Source organism: Amblyomma mixtum, chromosome 2, assembly GCF_055824585.1.
Source record: "Amblyomma mixtum isolate Tamu chromosome 2, ASM5582458v1, whole genome shotgun sequence".
NCBI lineage: Eukaryota > Metazoa > Arthropoda > Arachnida > Ixodida > Ixodidae > Amblyomma > Amblyomma mixtum.
This window is the reverse complement of record NC_143013.1, coordinates 36,839,450-36,859,142: the sequence shown is the minus strand read 5'-3', so window position 1 is coordinate 36,859,142 and position 19,693 is coordinate 36,839,450. Positions and strand designations below refer to the sequence as shown.

Sequence of the window (19,693 nt, the reverse complement as noted above, 5' to 3'; positions counted from 1 at the left end):
GTGAATAATATAAATATCTATGTTTATTATTTTGATTATTTTCCCGCCTTGGGTGAGAGACAAATCTGTGTCGCAGAAAAAAAAAAAAAAAAAGGCTTGCAGAATTACTTTTTACATGTAAAGTAATCACAATACAGATACGTCTGAATGCAGAAAAATTGTAAATTCTCTTGAGAAAAATCAATATTTATTGCAAAACCTCCTCCTTGACCATTTTTCTGCGTTGTGCAATGAGAATCGGTTTCTGTTTTGAAACTTGGGCATCTTGGGATTGACTCGTTAGTCGGTGCGGCCGATTTCACACACCGTCGGCCAACAATGCGCTGTACCCGTCGTCGTGACTGAAAACAATGACCGATGCCGGGTTTTTTCGCGTAAGTCTTTCTACTTTCACCAACAGTTTCCCCTGATCACACGGTCAAGAAATGTTCTTAAAGGTAGTATCGTTAAAATTATTCTTAGATATAAAGTATCGCGAGTAGTGTTGCTCAGCCATTTCAGTGTGTGCACGGAAGCCACTAGGCCTAACCACTACGGCACTACGTTGCGTCGTCGACGTGCCAGCAAATTTATTTGCTGCCCAATCGCTGTCGTAGGTAATCATCGCTTTAAGTTTGGTGTGAGTGAACTCGCATTTAAGATATATTACATCAGTATGATCGAGGCTTGATTCTACCATTAAAGGCTCCGAAATACTCGAGCGTATCGAACGCTCTATGAGTACCGCAATGAGCCGGATTCCTGCGAACCGATAACAAAACAGGAAGGGTTTGCTTGTCGTTATGAGAATTTCGTCCGACGCGTATGTGGTGCCCAAGTAGGTCCGGCCTCGAGGTTCGCGCACCGTCGCTGCATAATATGCCTGTTGCTTCTGGTTTTGCAAACCTGTGGGTTCTTCAGCACGTAACTGCTTTGTTTACAGGGTACTAGCGCTGAACAAGATAACCGCTTCACTGACAAACAGAAGAAGCTTTTGAAGCAGCTGAGATTTCACGATGTTCTCACCAAAAGGGTGGGTTGCTCGACTATTTCCCGCCAATTATCTTGACACGCGCTCTAGACGCCAGGTGGTTAACACGTCTTCAATCAATGCTGTTATGTAGGTTGACATGACCAAAGTGAACCTGGACACCATCAAGCCATGGATCACCAAAAAGATAACAGAATTCCTTGGGATGGAGGATGAAGTTGTCGTCGAGTTTGTCTTTAACCAGCTGGAGGCGGACAAGGTGGGTGACAAGCTGGTACCGAGCATGACTACTTGCGGGCACTTTTCATTAGAGTTGAGTGGTAGTGTGTCTAGCTTAGTTTATATACGTTGTTACAAGTTCGATCTAACGTTCTGAAAAATGCATCCTAATGGATCTGAGCAGGACCTCAAATGCAGTGCTTATTGCTTCAGGACCATGGAACTCTTCTGTAGTCTTGTGATAGAGCAAAAATCTCACAGCTTTGCACGCGTCTGTAGTTTTTAACGAATGAGTTCCAAGCTGAAATGTAAGGAAAGATTACGTCACTGATGCTGTAGAGTGTAGGTGTTTTGTGTGGAGGCCAGCCCAGGCACCTGATGCTTGGAGCAGAGGCAAACTAATGGGGTCTGTTGAATCTTTCAGTCCAACACATTCACAGCTAAGGACCTCTTGCATCCAAACTAAGATTCCTTTGGACCCCAAGTGCCCATGTATGTACTTGTCTGGTGGGGGAGGAGAGAAAAAACGTTGCCCTTACGTAGCCTTTGTTCAGTCTTTTTAGGCTATGTCTGCTATTGGCCACGGGCGCCTCTTGTTTCCGGCCTTCACAGGTGGTGCTCGTCTGATGAGGTGGTAATGGTTCTCTTTCCCAGTGTTGCCTGTCTGCATTCTGCACAGGCTCTGCTGTTTTATTCGTGTGTGCTCAGCTTTGACTGCGGCCAGCCAAACAATTTGCGTTTTCCATTTTTTAAGTTTGTTGGAGAGAAAAAAAGCTTTGAATTGTGCAGTTTATGGGGGAGATACACATGGGCTTGCTTGCCGCACATTAGTTTACAAAATTAACTTGTGTGCGTGAAACAATAACACGTTAATGATAGCCATCTCACATTTAATAAGGGCATGCATTGATTGCGTGCTTTGATATTGGGCTGAATGAAAGCAGTTTAGTTTTCTGCGAATAAAGTTGCTGACATACTGCAAGTGTGAGAAAAGTCTGTTCTTCAATTACTTCCAGGCTGCCCTTCTGCAGTTAGTGTTTCCAGTGTGTATAAAGCAAGTATGATTACTTGTTGATTTATTGGCTGGAGGAACTGGGAGGGATATGAATTTCTGCAAAGTTTATTCCCCTGTAGAATGTATTAAAGTGCTAATGTGAAAGATTTATTCTTTTCTTGAAATATTGCACGCCATAGAGCTACAGTGGGCGCTACTGTGATCGTGGTTCGGATTGACTTATGCTGCAGTTCTTGTGAAAGTACAAATCTCTTTAATGCCAACCTAACATTTTTCTACTGGGAAGCAAAAGTTGCACCCAAGCATAGCATGTAGATCTTTGTTTTGAAGTCCTTGTCAGCATAAGTCCCGTGAGACCGCGTCTGTTCTGTCATTTAGTGGGTGAGCAGGAGCAGTGCTTTGGCATAGCACATTGCTGTGTGTGTCCAGACCGCAGTCTGAAGTGTTGTAGTTGCTTGACTGCTGCTCTGGTAGTGCACTTAGGTTAACCTTCCAAATTTTGGGGAGAGTGCTGTTTGTTCTTCCCAGCTCTTGGGGGAAAAAGTTGGTGACTGTCTTGGGACCGGCCTGTCTTCTATCCCCAGCACCCCGACCCGCGGATGATGCAGATCAACCTGACAGGCTTCCTGAACGGCAAGAATGCCCGGGACTTTATGGGCGACTTGTGGGGGCTACTGCTTAGCGCCCAGGAGACTGTCGGGGGCATTCCCGCAGAGATCCTTGAGGAGAAGAAGGCGGAGATCAGGAGGCGACAGGTAGGCTTGCTCTCTTACCAGGCTCCTAATGGGCTGTTGGTACATTACAGGAGGTGCTGTTGATGCCAGGCAGTTGTACGCTACCTACACTGTTGAGTGCAGCCATCCAAATATTTAGCTATCATGTGCAATGGCCATCTTTTCTGTGCTCCTGTACCTTAAGAGGAAGCAGACTAGCGAAAAGCTTGAGGTTAAGCACGGGCTTGGTGAGCCGATGCTTAGATTTGATCTTTTCGCAAGTTGGCTTCGTTGCAGGGCACAGGAGCACAGAAAAGACGGCCGTCATGCACGATAGCTAAAGATTTGGCCGATTATACATATCGTATTTACTCGCGTAATTTGTGCTCTTTTTTCTTGGGGCTTCAAAAAAGGAGGCGCACAAATTATGCTGAAATTCCGCACAATATACACGGTGTGTTGCCGCCTGTGCATCGACTGCCCAACTCTCCCTCCTTGCTGGCGAGAAAAAAGTTGACTGCAAATATAGGATGCATATGCCACTCCTGCCCCTCCCTGTGTTATGTAGTTCCCTGCAGGATGGCATGACGGCGTGTGTGCGTAGCTGTAGGCAATAAACTCACAATGATACAATCGCGAAGCCAGTTGTCAGAGGCAAATGGAGATATCAGGCGATAAGCCAGTGCCTCGCATGCGTTATGGCTGACTGGCGGCAAACCAAACGGTTCGGATTCTGGCACGCACCAGCGGTTGTTGTAATTTTGCTTTCGCAACTGTTCGTTCTGGAAAGCGACTGCCAGTACAAGTGAGCTGGGTAAAGGGTATGCTATTCTTCCCCTTGCCACTCACACCTTTCGTAGCTGCACACAGTGGCGTGACTGTGCCAACCTTCCCAAGCCTGCCTTGCGTACACCTGTGTTCATGCTGGATGTTTGGCACAGCAAGGTGCATAGAATGTGAGATTAAATTAAAAAAAAAAAACTAACTCGGGTGATAAATTAGGGGTGCATAAATTACGCATGGGCGCAAATTACGCATGGGTATACGGCAGTGAACTTGGAGCTTTTTTTTTTTGACATTGTGCCGTGCCTTGCATGAGCTTCCTTACAGGGTTACAGGGCAGCAGTATCATTTTGATAGCTTCGGTGCTCCTTTGATGGAGCTTGTACTTGTTCAGGTAGTAAAGTCTTGCTTTTCCTTTTATCGGGCACTTACCTTTACAAAAGAAATGAATGGAAGCCAACTGATAATTCTTCGTTTCGCTCGGGGGTTACTGGAGCTCAGTCGGCAATCATTTTATTTTCTAGGAGGAGCAGGAGAGAATGCACGATAGTGCAAAGCGCGCCGAAGAACGAGAGCGCGAGAAAATGGTCGAAAGGGCGAGGGAGGCGGCCGCCGCATCAATGCGGGACAGGTCGCCCGAGAAGCCAAAGGAGCGGCCAAATCATGCCGAGACAAAGCCAAAGGAGAAGCCTGTCGAGGAGAAGCCACCGAGGGTGTTTGTTGAGCGAGAGCCGGAGCCTGTGCCCAGGAAAGAACCAGTGGTGGAGCCGAAGCCCCGAGAAAAGTGAGTTGGCCACCGGCCTTGTGTTCTTTGAAGGTGCCGGAGTGCAGGTTTTAAAATTAGTGTCTCTGTGTGCTGGGCTCTTGGAACTTCATTCCTAATTGCCTTGGTTGTTACCGTATAAACAAGTGTAAGGGCTGAATTTTTTTTCCCAGATTTGAAGGTCAATTTGCGGGGTGCAGCCCATACACGCGATGTGTATGGACCGCACCCCGAAAATAAGTAAAAAAAATAAGTAAATGTAAGTAGAAACAGCAGTCAGTGAATGAGCGGGATTTATTCCACATTCAGTCGTCACTCGCGGAGTCTTCAGACTCCGAGCTGGTGCAGTGCTCTGGTCCACGCTCATCCCACTAGAAGTTGTGCAGCATGTCCGCTGTCAACATGTAGCCGTTGTTCAGCGCTTACATCACTAAGCAGAGCAGCTCTTCTTCCAGTTCGGGGAAACTTGCATGGCTTGCCTCGGAAAGCGCGCTTTTTGCAGCTCGTGTTCCTCAATACAGTCGCTGACTGATTTTTTGGACTTGGTGGGACCCGAAAAATGGTCCGGATAATCGAGCAGTCCGAAAAATTCGTGAACTTAAAAAAGAAACAATTAATAAAACAAAAAACAAGCCACGTATTACCAGTTTTTAGTGTAATGTTTCATCATTCGCCATTTGGGCTCAGGGGCTGGCAAGCGTTCGGTTTTGTTCACGGCTACATTCGAGATGGCTGTCATTCTTTACGCCGAATAAACGAACAAGTGCACGCTGGCCTGCAAGGCCGATGTTACAGAACGGGTGATGCGGTGCGGCGGCTGCAGCGAGGCAGAAATTTTAGCTGTTCCACGTGATTTCATGGTGCAGTTGTTTGCGAGTGCAGGTTTTTGCCAGATGACTACCGTATTTACTCGCATAATAGGCGCACTTTTTTTCCAGAAAATCTGGCTCAAAGTTCGGGGTGCGCCTATTACGCGGGGTAAATTTTCCGCAAATTTTTCGACTCGCAAAATTGAACATGCCGCATAAACGCACTCGTGCACGGACCGTACCCAGTTTTCCCAAAGAAAATATTTAAAAAAAAAGATCCGTGTAAGGGCCACACCGAAACTTTCTATGGCCCACGCGGGAATAGCCTTCGAAATGCACGCGCCGAGGCCTCCGCGATCGGCTCCGACTGCGCGTAACGAGCGCTTAATCGCGGAGGCCACACATGCGCACAGGAGCTTCCACTTCCAGATGCCACCCATGGAGGGCACCCGAGGCCAAGCTCATCATCATCATCGTTTTCCTCCGCCGCGAGCTTTCGCTGTCTATATCGCCATCAGCATAACCAGCTTCAGTTCTTTTTTTTTTTTTTTTTTGCTGTCAAGTGCCGGGATCTGCGGTAGCGCGTTAGTTCATCGTGGTTTGTGGCTTTGCCACCGAGCATTGCTGTTTTAGCTCGACGGGCAAGCACCTGTACAGCTACACGGCTGAGAGTTTGCTCTCGAACACTGCAAGCGTGCGGCAGGTCGGAAATTCGATGTGGCTGAGAAGTGCGGCAGTTGCGACTGCGGCGTGCCTAAATTTTCGCACGCGACTCCAAGCGCCGTGGTTTTCGCGGGCCTAAGTCGGGAACGTTTCCGGCTGGAGATGAAGCTTTCCAAACAGACGTTTAAAGTGAGCATCCCTGAAAACTGTGTGCGGCTGTTCTACACGATGTCGTTGTACGTGCTGTGGGTCCGCAGCAGCTGCAACGGCTGCAGCACTAGTGAGGACTAGTAGTCAGTTCAGCAAAAACTTTGTAAAAATAAAGATTGGGGGGCGGGGGGCGGCGAGGCGCCGGCTTGCGATCGTGTAAATACAGTATTGGTCATAGTGCCAAGTTCGGGGTGCGCCTATTATGCGTGAAAATAAAAAAATCTGATTTTTCGCGACCAAACTAGGGGTGCGCCTATTATGCGAGGAAATACGGTACGTGCTGTGGTTGTTTGTGAAGTGGGGAATTTAGCTGCATGACTACGTTAGAACGATGTGCAGCAGTGATGACGACCGCAGCAGCGATGACGACAGCAGTATCAGTGAAGATGATGATGCAAGCATGGACGAGTTGTCCAGTGACTAATACATTTTCATTTTTGAATGTGCCCACGGGATGCCCTTTTTTTTTTTCTGACATATTATATGGGGGGATCGACTTGCATGCGAGTCGACTTACAGTGGTGTAAATACATACAGTAAGTGACATTGTGACACCTGAGCGTCCAAAGAGATTGCCATAATTGTAATATTTATATTTTAATCTTCTTCAGAAGTCATTTCAAAATGGGGATGTCTAATACCCCTGTCACACGGGCATTTCGAAGGCCCTCGAACCGATAGTCTATCGACTCGAAGGCGATCGAGCGCTGCTACACGGCCAGTTTCAATGGCCATCGACTCAATAGTCTATCGAGTGGACGGAGCAGCCCGGAACTCTATCGAGATTTCGAGGGCCTTCGAGCGTTGCCCAAGGTTGCTAGCATTGCTTCGAACGACAACAAACATGGCGGCGCCCTTCAAAGCCGGACCCCTCGCTTCGGACTGAATTCTCGTTGTTGCTGCCTTTTTCTGTCCGTTCACTGGTCATAAATGGGGCACCGGTCTTTCGCTTCGTCTCATCTTGCCTACAAGAAAACGTATAAGTGATAAATTTGCTTTATTTTTTATTTAGAGTGACGATTCTGCCGCTGCTAGGCCTAAGAGAGTCGGTTTGTTGACAGTAATGGTTCCCGTTTTCACCACCAGATGGCGCCACTAGAGGCTGAGTTTATTTTTGCGTCTCTGCAAGCATACGCTGAACTAAATGTGGGAATGCGCCTGCGTTTAGCGTACGTAAGCGTGCATACGCTCGTGGTACGTAGACAGCATAAATTTATGCTCTTTTCTCACTGTATCTGTGTACACCGCGAGCGGCGACGTGGTGGGCACAGCGAGAAGCAGCAGCGGCGCGGCCGTTCCAACTCGCCCGGGCGTCATCAGATCAGAACAGGTCCTAGTTTTTGCGGCGAGCGAATCCGCTTCGCTTGCCGGATTTTTGAACAAGTGTGAACGCGCCTTATGATTTCAACACTTGGTTAAGTTTTGTCAAGATATTTTTGTTATTTGCGCGAAACCGAACGTAGCGATTGTGGCGCCACACGAGCTTGGCGTAAGACGCGAGAGCGATTTCAATGGCCATTGAGATTTGCCGTGTAGCAGCACCACAACTCCCTCGAGTTCGATGGCGATCGAAAATCTCGAAGGCCCTCGACTCGATGGCCATTGAAACTGGCCGTGTGACAGGGGTATAAAAACGACTTCTGAAGAAGATTAAAATATAAACATTACAATTATGGCAATCTCTTTGGACGCTCGGGTGTCAAAATGCCACACTGTATTACACTACTGTAAGTCGACTCACATGCAAGTCAGTCCCCCCATATCATATGTCACGAAAAAAAATAAATCTTCAGAAGTCGTTTCAAGCAGGTGATATCTTAGCCCGTCGCGGTGGCTCGCCCGTCTACCGAGCCGGAGTACCCGGATTCGAACCCGACCGCGGCGGCTGCGTTTCGATGGAGGCGAAATGCAAGAGGCGCCCGTGTGCTGTGCGATGTCAGTGCATGTTAAAGATCCCCAGGTGGTCGAAATTATTCTGGAGACCTCCACTAGACCTCCACTACGGCACCTCTTTCTTCTTTCACTCCTACCTTCCTCCCTTTCCTTATGGCGCGGTTCACCTGGTCCGCCGAGATATGCGAGACAGGTACTGCGCCATTTCCTTTCCTCAAAAAACCAAAAAAACAAGGTGATGTCTTAGTGCAGCAGCAATTTTCGGCAGCGGAAATGAGGTGGCATCTGTATTGGGTGGTGCCTTTCTGATTGGTTGGGTGTTTGAACTTAGTTCCTTTATACTCGCGAACCTCGGCCAAAAATGTGAACAGAAAAGCCAGGGTGGTAGCGCCCGACCACAGCACTGGGAAAGTAAGAAGGGCAATGTATTTTCGTCTGATCTTCTGAAAGTGAAAGCATTACTAGTGCCATTATGAGAAAAGCAGCAGTGTGTTAGTGTGTGTTTGTGCACCCGTAGATGGTAGAGAATATCCCAGGGGTGGCATGAAAAATTGGGTGACGTCATCAAGCGGCCATATGATGCACACAGCAAGCCGAGCGTTTCTGCAGACTGCTGCCAAGTGTACCGCTACTTTTCATCGCTACTGATGATCGTGTAAATCAATAGTCAGAAAATTGACTCTGTCTACTTCATAGGTTATTTTACACAGTCATCGTGGTGGGTTTTCCTCAGGGCTGTCTCACCCCCTGTGGAAGTGCGGAAGGAGCCTGTGGAAAAGCACAGAGCCGAGAGCCCACGCAAGCAGCGAGCTTCACCGCCCAAGGATCGACGTCGCAGGTATGGAGCACTGATCTCTTCGAGAGGTCAACAAAGTTGAAGGCAACTATTGGCAGTTGTACAGTGTGATGCAACAAATCTGCGACAGCAGGGTGTTAGCTGTCCTGCCACCGTTTGCACTTTGTGGTCTCTACGCATCGCTTCTAATTCAGTTGTGCACACCGCTGAATCATCGCATCTTTTCTACTCTGGCCACTTGCACCGCTGAGTCCTGGCATGTTGCTCTTCTCATTTGCCACTGTCGCCTTAGCCGCTGCAATTCTGCGGGCCAGGCGGACTGGGCTGTTGCAGTGTCATCACTGGTGAAGGGATCAGGAGTGTCCATCATAAATGCAAGCTTGAACGTGACTAAGCGCAGTGCGTTGCATGAGTTGCTGGTGGGCTCGTCCCTGAAGTCTGTGGTGGGATGCAACAAATCGTTATGGGTACAGGCTTGGTTTACACGGACGACACACCACTGCAGCTTTGGCGGAAGGGGGCCCATATTTGATGTCGAGTTAAAATTGCGCATCAGTTTCTGCCACTTTTTTTATTATTTTTTGTAAGTGCAGCATGCCTCTCTGTAAATTGCAAGTCTGTGGCTTTTGTGATCATTTTGCGTTCACAGAATGTCTAGAACTACCCTTGATGACACTCCGTCGGAGCAGCTGTCAATGGAAGGGAGGCATTGGTGAGGAGCAAGCACGCCTGGAGTGGGCAGAGTTGCAGCACGCATTCGCTTCTGCGCTGTTTTCGCAGTGGCAGCTTTAATCCTACACAGTCCTCGTTTATTGGAATCTGCAAACTGTTTTTTAGACTGCCGGCAACAAGGAAAAAAATGGGTGACAGAAACGAAAGCCTCAGAGCCAACCCGTGTAGCCGCACTTGTGCTGCAGCATCAGTGGACTGTACTAGTAGCTGCAACAAAATTCTGCCACCTATTGGGGTGCATGGCTTTGGCACACCAGCACAGCACACCAGAAGCCGCCGAACACAGTGGCGGCGAAAGGCTGGTGAAATGTTGAGTACCACTTTAGACGGTGTGCCGTTGCCGTTCTACGCACGTTAAACATAGGATGTCTAAATGCCAGCACAGGGTAAACGAGTATTGCAAGGTGACGTTTGCAGCACACGATATAAGAACAGTGTCACAGTTGCAGTGTAACAGCCAAGTTTTTATTGCGTGGGTTGAATTGCAGGTCACGTTCTCCTCAGAGGAGGTCACGCAGTCCGCGCAGGCGGAGGTCCCCCCCGCACCATGGGCGGCACTCTCCTCCCCATCACCGTAGGAGCCCCGACCCTCGTAGGCACAGGCGGTGAGTTGTGTATGCTATTTTCTCTCAGCCTGAATTATAGTGCGCTGAAATATTTGTTTTTAGTGCCGTTCTAGGAGGTTAGTTGTGAAGATTTTGATGGCCACTGACTCAATGGGCATTGAGATTGCCCTTGTGACGGGGTATAAATCTGGCTTCAGAGGAATAGGTGGTTAGTGCATGCAGTGCAGGCAATAACTGGCGCAAACTGATGGAACACATGGCAGTGCAGGATATCGCGTCCCTTCCCATAGTTCTGTTCAGGTGCGTTAAGGCACCTTCTCTGCCACAAAGCCTTTTCCAGAAGCCAAGGTGTTGCGGTGTTGCTGACACCTGCTTGTTCACTGTAACCAGATTTTGTGTTTGTTGCTGTTCATCCTATCCAATATGCTGCGCCATAACCCTAACGTAATGTGACCGTCGCGTGGCTTTTGTTCATACTAAGCAAGTGTTCATAAGAGCCGTTATAAGTGAGCTCAACTGCAAAGGTTTGATTCGATGGTTTAAAAAAAAAATATTAGGACAGTCTGTTTAGCATAATGAAGAATGATATGGTAGCGTGACTGTCTGCTGAATGAATTTTAATACTCCGAACTTTTTGAACAGCAGTTCACACCAGTGACTGTCATGCTGCTTCACACAAATGTGTACTGTCTCAGGAGAATGCTGAGTACAGTTGCTTAATTTTTTTTCTCAATAAAAGTCATTTCTATAGCTCTGTCTGGTAATGTTTGGTAGCCAAAGACTTATTCATTGCTCAGAAATGGAATTCTCAAAAGAGCACTTTTTTTTTTTTGTGCTGTTCGATTCAAACTTGGGACATCAAGGCTAAAAAGGACTCCATGGTCACCGTTTGGAAGTTAAAATGGCGCTGGAACCTAGTTTCATGGATTAGCACACAAAAAAAGTCATCACTGCAGTTTGCTTTAAAAACAGCCATTGGCAGCAATCCAGCAGAATTGCAAAGGTATGAATGTCACAGGGTCGTGAAAAAATATTTGGGTCATTCGAAATTCGTATCATCCAAAACGAACTGAATCTGAATGCAAAAACACAGAAAATGCATTCACACATAGATACTGTGTTTATTTACAACCATTGCGGCACCACTGCTCACTGCTTGTGGTGTGTAACGTGTCAACAAGGCAAGAGTAGGGGCTGGTTGGTGTTTAAGATTGAGAAAATCGCGCCAAGTGGTAGAGAAGGATGCGAACACAGACGGACAAAGTGCGCACTTCAGTTTTTCGGATGCAAATTGTTTGTTTCTTCTTTACTCTTTGATGTCATCCCATTCTGTATGAAAGTGCCACATCCTTTGAAGTGAATCAGTTGAAAGTGCGCACTTCATCCTTCTGTGTTCACGTCTTTCTGTACCATGTGACTGGCGATCCCTGTGTTGACAGTGTGCAGACGGTCAGCTACAGCTCACTGCTCACAGTGCGTACTGCATGACAGGTGGTTACGGTATAGGCAGTGCGTAGGTAGCACTTGGTGCACCAGGGGGAGTGCATGCAGCTGCGGATTGCGCGTTTTTTTCACCCATATTGTTGCGTAGAGTGTTTAGAACATCTGAAATTCTTTACCTTGTACACAGTGTACTCCAGCCAGGAAATTTCGCAAATTTGTGCAGATTTTAAAATTGGGAGATTTTTTTTCAGTCTCGCGGTCTACAGGTTGTACTGTATCTGTATTTTCATCTTTTGACCTCTTCATCTTTTAAAAGCTCTGTTTTCAGGAATAGAGGTCCGTCTTTTCAAACAGCTATAACTTCAGGCATTTAACGGCTTGAGGCATTCGGTACGTTCTGATCATTCCATTCATTTAATGCTCGCCATTTTGTTTTTGTTTCCCAACAGGCGCCATTCCGAGTCCCCAGCACGGTCCAGTTCAAGTTCCTCGTCTTCGTCGACTTCGAGCCACGGTTCTGTCAAGAAGGCCAAGCCTGAGAAGCAGCAAGCGGTATGAGCATGTGCCACAATCCTCTTGGGAGGGACTGCTCTGGACTGGTGGTGGGCTTGGCCAAGGCTGCCCTGCATGTTTGCTCGCTGACAACTGCTCGCTGGGACCTTGTTTTGACCCACCCCGTGCTTCTTTGCCTGATCGCTTTTTTAGCATTCACCGGCCGTAGAGGTGCCCTGAGCTTTGGAACTTGAACTAGCACCTGGTACGGAGACATTGCTGGCTGCAGCCTGCTTTGCATGCTTCTTGGTTTGAATAAAACTGTCATTGTTGACCACTGTGCCTTGGGCGTCTTGATGTTATTTGAGGTGTGTGTTGAATGTCGTTTGCATTTGTTATAGTGTCGGAAATGGGTAACACGAGGCGCGCATGTAATTTGCAAAACTATGGTTGTACACAGTTGGCTATTGTGCTTGCCTGCAGTTTTTTGTTGACAGAAGTTAACGTTGGGTTTTCTGCAGCTTCGTGGCCACTGCACTGCCGAAACTAAGTGATGTTTGACAAATTTTGTTGGGTTTTTGTGTGTCGTCACCCCTTCTGATGTTGAACCACTTAAGGCTTAACACACAGGTCATATGCTGCTGTAAGAAGTATATATTAAAGCAAGTGAAGAGTACTGAATGCAGCAGAGTAAAGAAAATCTTATTTGAAGCACACTTTCACAAGTGTAGCTTTTCATGTGTTCCTGTGGTTGAGCTTTTTAGTGGCTGTTAGGCATGTAGCCAAGAAAAATTGTGCCGCAGGTGAAAAGATGGATGTATCCTTAATGTAAGGCCATGTACAATTTCATTGTTTATTCTTACTGAGTCATTATTTATTCAGGTAGCACACTGAGCTCTTCCCTTTGGAAGCCATGGTTTAATTATAGCTACAGTCTAGCCCGTTTATAACGAAGCCACTTATAGCGAAATAGCGGTTATAACGAAGGGATTTCAATTTCCCATTCCCATTTATGCATTTTCAATGCATTTTGGGTCCGGTTTTAACGAAGTAAATAAGCTCGTCAGCGGATATAACGAAGAGATTTAATACCAACCGAAAAATAATCTGCCAATCAGCACATTTTTGCGTCCTTGAGGCGATTTTTTCCGCGAAAATAAGAGCAAAATTCGGCTGACGGCGTCCTTTCGTGGCGTCGTCTGCTCTCCTGCGGAGCGAAAGGTTGCTTCACTGCATCGCATGGCACGCCGGTCTCGTGTTGCGCCGTCCTTAAACGGCGTCACGGCGTAGAGCGGTAGAGCACGCCGCGCAGGAGAAAAATGTAAAAAAGAACAGAGACGATTTTTTTTTTCGATGACGTCTTGGCCAATCGCGGTTCTCTATTTCTCCCAGGCAGTCGGCGCCACGGCTGGACTGCAGTCTGCAGGAGGTGTGGCAGCGCGCGCTTTGTTTTATGTCGGTGCCGCGGTGCGCAAGGCAGGGAGAAAGCGCGGCAGCATTGTGCATGTTGGAAGCGTGGCCCATTTTTATCGTTATCGTGGATCGTTGTATGCTGTTTATAAGGACAGAGTTATTCGAGAGCGCCTCCGACAGCGAATGCGACGATGCTAGTTGTGCCCCTAAGCCGGTCACCTCCGCAGCGGCCATCGCAGCTGTTGACACGCTACGGATGTACCTCGGGAGTCCGGAGTTCAACCAGATCTTTGGTTCGCAGTTGGACGGTATGGAAGCCGCAATCCTGAAGTCCGCACTCGCGAAACGTGTTCAGGGGACGCTGGACGACTTCTTTCAGCGGCAATAAATCGGTATGCCGATGTTTGCATTTTTTTTTTGTAGTCCGCATATTACGAAATAGCGGATATAGCGAAGTGATTTCCGATTCCCGCCGACTTCGTTATAACCGGGCTAGACTGTATAAGCTGCGCTGCAGTGTTTAAAGTGGTAGGCTTCATGCAGTTTGTGCCGTGAGTGGCAAGTGGATGGTTATCGGGGTATAGACTTATGCAGTGGTCTTTGTCAGTGGACTGAACATGGGTTATTTTTATTCACTGCTCTTATGTAATTATTTTAACGCTGAAGGGTACAACCTAAGTTCTCTTGGCAAATTTTGGAGGCTATGGTTTTTTGCCACAAAATGCATTTTGCCTTCGTCCTGCATGTTTCTTTCGAATTAGCTGCATGCGTAACTTTTATTCTCTGATGCAGTAACTTTTGACATCTCCTGAAGTGTTGATTGCTTGTAAACACTCCTTGCCTTTTCTCTGTAGTGGGATATATAAATTCTAAGGGGTCACTTTACTGCATTTTTGATATTTTCGAAGTTAAGCTCCTACCTGGGTAATGCAGGAACATCTTTTAATTTGTGGCAGTAGATTTTCAGACATGCTCGTTTGTTTCTGCATTGTCACTATGTTGTATTGCGCTCTGCAATCTTGTCACGACGTGTTAGAATTTGAGCTGTGCTGAGATCCTGTTTTTGGTGTGTAGGCTTTTAATGAAAGGCTGCATCAGTAATGGAGTCTCTTGGAAGTGAATTTTTGCTACTTATCTCACCTATGCAGACCATTGGCAGATCTCACTGAATTCCACAAGTTAAAAAATTTTGCCAATGATTACGCTTCTTGGCTATGTGAGGTTTTTGAACGCAGCTGCTGCCACACTCGAACCGTAGGCGACCGCATACAGAGCACAAGCTGAACGGAAGCAGCTCTGTGTTTGGAATTGGGCAGTGCACACAGTGTTGTGCCGTTGACGAGCCTCGCCTAGGACGAACGGCCAGCATGTATACAGCGCTCTGTTCGAACGCGATTTCTGGAAAGCGGTGCATACTTTTCTGATGACTTCATCAGCGAGCAGACATTAGCGTGTGCTTCTCTGGTGCCGCAGGTCACAGCTGCGCAACCTGCCTTCACACTACCACCGTACCTTCCTCCTCCGCTCTCTTCATTATCGCCGTCTTTCATTCTCCGCTGCGCTGTGCGCTCGGTTATGCCGACGGTGAGGCACGCCACTCAGCGCGGGAAAGGGCGCCCAAGAGCTGCATTCTGATAACTTTCTTAAAGGGGCCCAGAAACACAATCTTAGTTAACTGTTTTGCCTGTTGATTGCATACAGTGAGTTATAATGGTGCTATTAGCGTCGGTAATACCGCGTACATTCCGTTTTTTAATATTTTAATGTCCTCCCAAAAACAACTTCATGGCTCTGATGGTGTCGCCACACAGTGGCGGGTTTTTAGCAGCGGATATGACATCACCTGGCGCGAGCTTGACGACCGGACAAACAGTAAATATGCTGCAAATTGTGTGGATAAATAGACACATTTTGTCACCTGTCTGCGTTTTATATTAGATCAACAAAAACAATTTGTTTCTTAGATAAAAGCCCTGCAAAGCAAGTAAAATAAAAATACACCACCAGGGGCGCCCTGGCATGGAAACAACGCTGCCAGTCTCACAGAGAGCAGGCAACCATGGAGTACAAACTTCCGTGACGTGCTCTGGCTGGCTGTTTTGATTGGTTGCACCAGGTGCCGTCATTGGGAGAGCGAAATAGGAGTGGGAAGCCCCGCCAAAGTCGAGTTGAGGGCAGCGTTTTGTTTGCTTGTGTTTTCAGATTTCTTCACTGAATAACTCCCGTTCCTGTGCATCGATTCCTGTAATTCTTTTTAAGTCAGCATCTGTGTGACATAAAGAGCCCACCTGAAGTATAGCCGGTATTCCCCCGGCAGTGTTTCGCAGCCCCTTTAAACTGTCGTTGTATGCAGTAAAGCTGTTTCACCTCGTGATGCAACGCGGCACTCGGCTGCCTGTCGTCGAAGGTGTGGCTGTTGGTTGCTCAAGCTGTCATTTGAAAAATTACTTTTGACGAAAATGGATTATGCCTGTTCATGTTCACAGTGCTTTTGCAGCATGCTATGTTGCTTTGATGGACCTGAACTGTAAAACAGACCATTGACAATGACTCAAGCATGTTGAAGAGCCCCAGGAGACCAAAAAATAGTCCAGAGTCCTCTATGCAATGACAGGGCTCGGAAAAAAGGTGTAGCTTTCTTGTTTAAACTACCTAAGTTTATCGTTTACTTGGTTAATGGTTGGACATTTTGTTTCAAAGAATTTGCGAATATTTTAAGTTGTGTGTTCTGTATGCAAGGTAATAGCTGAGAAAAAGATTGTATTTCGAAAATGAAAAATGGCTGTTGTGTTTATTGCATGCGTATAGGTGGCAAATAATCTGCCCTGGCATGGACAAGAAGGCTGTGTTTGCTCTTGGTGGTTAGATGGACCGGAATGATCTTGTGCGCCATTGTGTCTGTGCACAGGTCTCACCGCTGCTGGAGAAGCTGGGCCAACGCAAGAACTCGGTGCAGCAGAAGCGCCACTACCGGTCCCAAGGCCGGGAGGAGTCGGGCAGCAGTTCGGATGAAAGCCCGGCCGCTGCTCGGAGGCAGGGTGACAAGGCTAGGGGCAGCGGACGCTCGAGAAGGGTCAGTGCGGGTGAATTCTTGTTTGAGTGATCCGACTGGAGGTACGCCATGCAGCATTTTAACCCTTTCCCTGCTACTCCCGAGATAACTCGGGCTACCACATATGCACACCCCCTTCCTCTCCCGAGTTAACTCGTTTTGGCTTTTTAACTCACCCCCTGCCGCTCCCGATAACACTCGTGTAAAAAAAAAAAAACGATGCAAACATGCAGTGCCATCTATAGAGAGACGCTATAAACTCATAAATCTTGTAGGGGAATTTTACACGACAGATGGCGTGCATGTTTCCACATCCGAGTCGCTTCGTTTTCGTTTTCGCACAGCAGCCATGCGAGGCAATGTGCATAACTTCAAAACTGCTCGTGAATTGGGAGTCCAATGATAATAAGAAGGAGGAAGGAGCCCACCTAAGTGCCTTGTGGAGTGATGACAGCGATGAAGCCCCCCTGCCACCAAAAATCCGCGTAAGAAGAGGCAATCCGACAGGCACGATTGGTGCTGCAAGACTTGATTCAGTACAACTAATGTCTATAAGATTATCCTCAATAAACATGTCTACATGCCCTGCAGAGCATTTTAGTGCGTTACTAGCAAAAAATTTCTAGGAAACTAACATGCAAAAAAAAACCCGGCAGGGTTTGTGCAGCTGTGAGCAGAAAAACCTGGCAGTGAAAGGGTTAAAAGAGGCTTTCAATACCCTGGCTTCTTAACGCAGGAGTGTTAGAGCTTGGGTCACAGAAAATCCGACACCCAACAAATCCATGAAAAGTTCCCAGAGGAGGAAACTAGAAGGCAGGTGGGCCACCACCTAGGTCACGTGACCTTGTGACGCCATCACAACCTGCCCACCGGACTGTGAGCAAACTGTGCACAGTGGCAGGGGGCAGCTAAAGTAATGATTGGTCGCGAGAGGTTGCCCACGAAGAGCAAGCTGGGTTGCACAGGCCCCACCGGTGGCAGCACCTGCCATCGTAGGGCAGGGGTGCATCCCTTAACTGCTCCACCACTGCGGCAGGAGTTGTATGAGGACTCCCTGGGATCTATGAATACATATTAAGGGGGGACACTGGTCTTGAAAAGAAAATTTTATTAATTTAGTCATAGTTTTTATTAATTTACTCATAGTCATATTAATTTCCAGGGCACGTGCATTTTTGTGCGCTGATTCTAGATATGTCATTTAATTTCATGTAAAACAATTCCTTGAGCACTTATGCAGTTTTTATGCATGTATATTTCGGAGAGTTTTGAAGAAAATTTGCTGCAGGAAACTCGCTGAAATGTATGCCATTAGGTTCTCTTGACAGCAAGGAATACAATAAGGGTAAAATTATTATCCTGGCTCTCATAGAACTTGAGTGATAGGGTACTGAAGGTGCCACTTCACACACGAGAGTACACACTTTCCTTCTCATTTCTGAAGCGACAACTTCAAAACACTATAACTTAAGTTCTATGATAGGCAGGAAGACAATTTCACCCTTATTGTATTCCTTGGTGTCAAGAGAACCCAATGGCATACATTTCAGCGACTTTCCCGCAGCAAATTTTCTTCAAAATTCTTCGCAAAATATTAGCATAAAAAGTGCATAAGTGCTCAAGGATTTGTTTTACATGAAATTAAATGACATATTTAGAATCAGCACACAAAAATACTTATTCCCTGATGATTTCGTAACTGTGACTTCATTAAAAATTTTTTTCAAGACCAGTGTCCCCCCTTAGGTAAAGAATGACCAATTCTGCTTAAATGAGATTAACCCTCTAAATCTATTGCACCTTACTCGTAACGCAGTCCTCCTCAAGTTTCTTTTTTTTTTTTCTGTAGCTTATGATCTTCTGTAGTGTTATTAGGGGAACAGGAGAGCTTCAGGCATGGAACAGTGAAGCTTTTGTTGGCTTTGTCCTTGAGGGTCAGGACATGAGTTGAAACCCCTGCTTATGTCAATGGAGTGGCAGTAGCACAACTCTGATATATAAGGTTGAGTGTTGAACAACGCAAAAAACACAAGGACAAAGGCAGACGAACACGCGTCGAGCGCTTGTAATGTATTGTCTACCTTTGACTTTGTGGGTCTCGCATTGTTCACCCAAGCATGTCAGGCTATTAACTAACCCAGCTTGCAATTTTACGCAAAAGCTTAAAGGCCCCATTTCGCAGAAAAGCCGATGTCTGCGTTGCCGTCTGCATAGATGGCGCTAGCCACACCAGAGGTGTATCGGAAAACCCTGCCCCTCGGGCCCTCTAGTTACGGGTCAGACATGCTACCGCTACTACATGCAGACACGTTCATGCAGCTCGGTTAAAGTTGGGCTTTCACGTAATGGTTATGATTGTGAAAGAGGAAGCACCGTGTCTGCGTGAGAGAGGAATTCCTGTCCGCATCATACCCTTAACTCTTTCCTGTCCGCGGGGAAAATGGTGGTTTTCAGGTCATATCATTAATATCTTTTTTTCTTTAACAAAACTTGCTTGGTACAGGAGCGTGTGGTACCGAATTGTAGAGGAGGAAATTCTCTTCACATTGTTATTAGTCACAGTCAACATGTTTATTGAGTAAGAGATGAAAAAAAAATTATCAGAAAGAAAATTGTAGTTACAAAGAAAAAAACACAAAAACATCAAAGTTTCGTCTCAAAAATAAAACAAAAAAATTTCCAAATATACATTTTTTACAACAGGGATCGATGCAACATTGCAGCAAATTTTAGTTTGCTGCGAACAGTATTAGCTGGGCTAGGAAAGGAAACAGTAGTCCTAGTAACCATCGTGCCACCGCGCGAAACAGTTCCTTGTTGCTGTGAAGCAGAGGTTGGCCGCACATGTCTCACAGAAAACATTTGTTTTTTGTTCCACCTTTTTTTCTTCGTAGCACAATTTGCAGTTCCGGTACTTTGCATTTTCTGCGGCTTGTGCTGCAGCCCCTGAGGTGAATCACGAGGCAGAAACAGAGGGCGAACATTGGGGTCCTCAGGATGTGGCTCATCAAATCCGAGGAGTTGCTCGATCAATTCAAGTCTGAACGCGAACTGATCAAATCTTGATGTCCTCGACAATTCTGGGGCTTCGGGATGCTCCTGGCGATGATGCGCGTCAAAAAGTATGAAGCTGTTGACGACCGCGCCGCCGAGCGCCGTGC

At 46.9% G+C, this 19,693-nt stretch overlaps 1 protein-coding gene across 7 annotated transcripts in view; it reads left to right on the top strand.

Moving 5' to 3' along the window:
• The first annotated feature begins 240 nt into the window (after window positions 1–240).
• The window catches only part of Srrm1 (Serine-arginine repetitive matrix 1), a 40,380-nt gene continuing 20,927 nt past the window's right edge, over window positions 241–19,693 (top strand). For 4 of the 7 annotated variants that reach the window (XM_089571183.1, XM_089571182.1, XM_089571187.1 and 1 more), the window contains exons 1-9: window positions 241–374; window positions 923–1,012; window positions 1,104–1,229; window positions 2,789–2,959; window positions 4,225–4,484; window positions 8,772–8,876; window positions 10,055–10,171; window positions 12,025–12,127; window positions 16,389–16,553. In XM_089571183.1, coding sequence (XP_089427309.1) covers window positions 351–374; window positions 923–1,012; window positions 1,104–1,229; window positions 2,789–2,959; window positions 4,225–4,484; window positions 8,772–8,876; window positions 10,055–10,171; window positions 12,025–12,127; window positions 16,389–16,553 — 1,161 coding nt within the window. In that variant the 5' untranslated portion in view covers window positions 241–350. Of the gene's footprint in view, window positions 438–922; window positions 1,013–1,103; window positions 1,230–1,613; window positions 1,682–1,743; window positions 1,821–2,788; window positions 2,960–4,224; window positions 4,485–8,771; window positions 8,877–10,054; window positions 10,172–12,024; window positions 12,128–16,388; window positions 16,554–19,693 lie in introns of those variants that run through there. The other 3 variants (XM_089571185.1, XM_089571184.1, XM_089571188.1) reach the window with 3 other exon arrangements.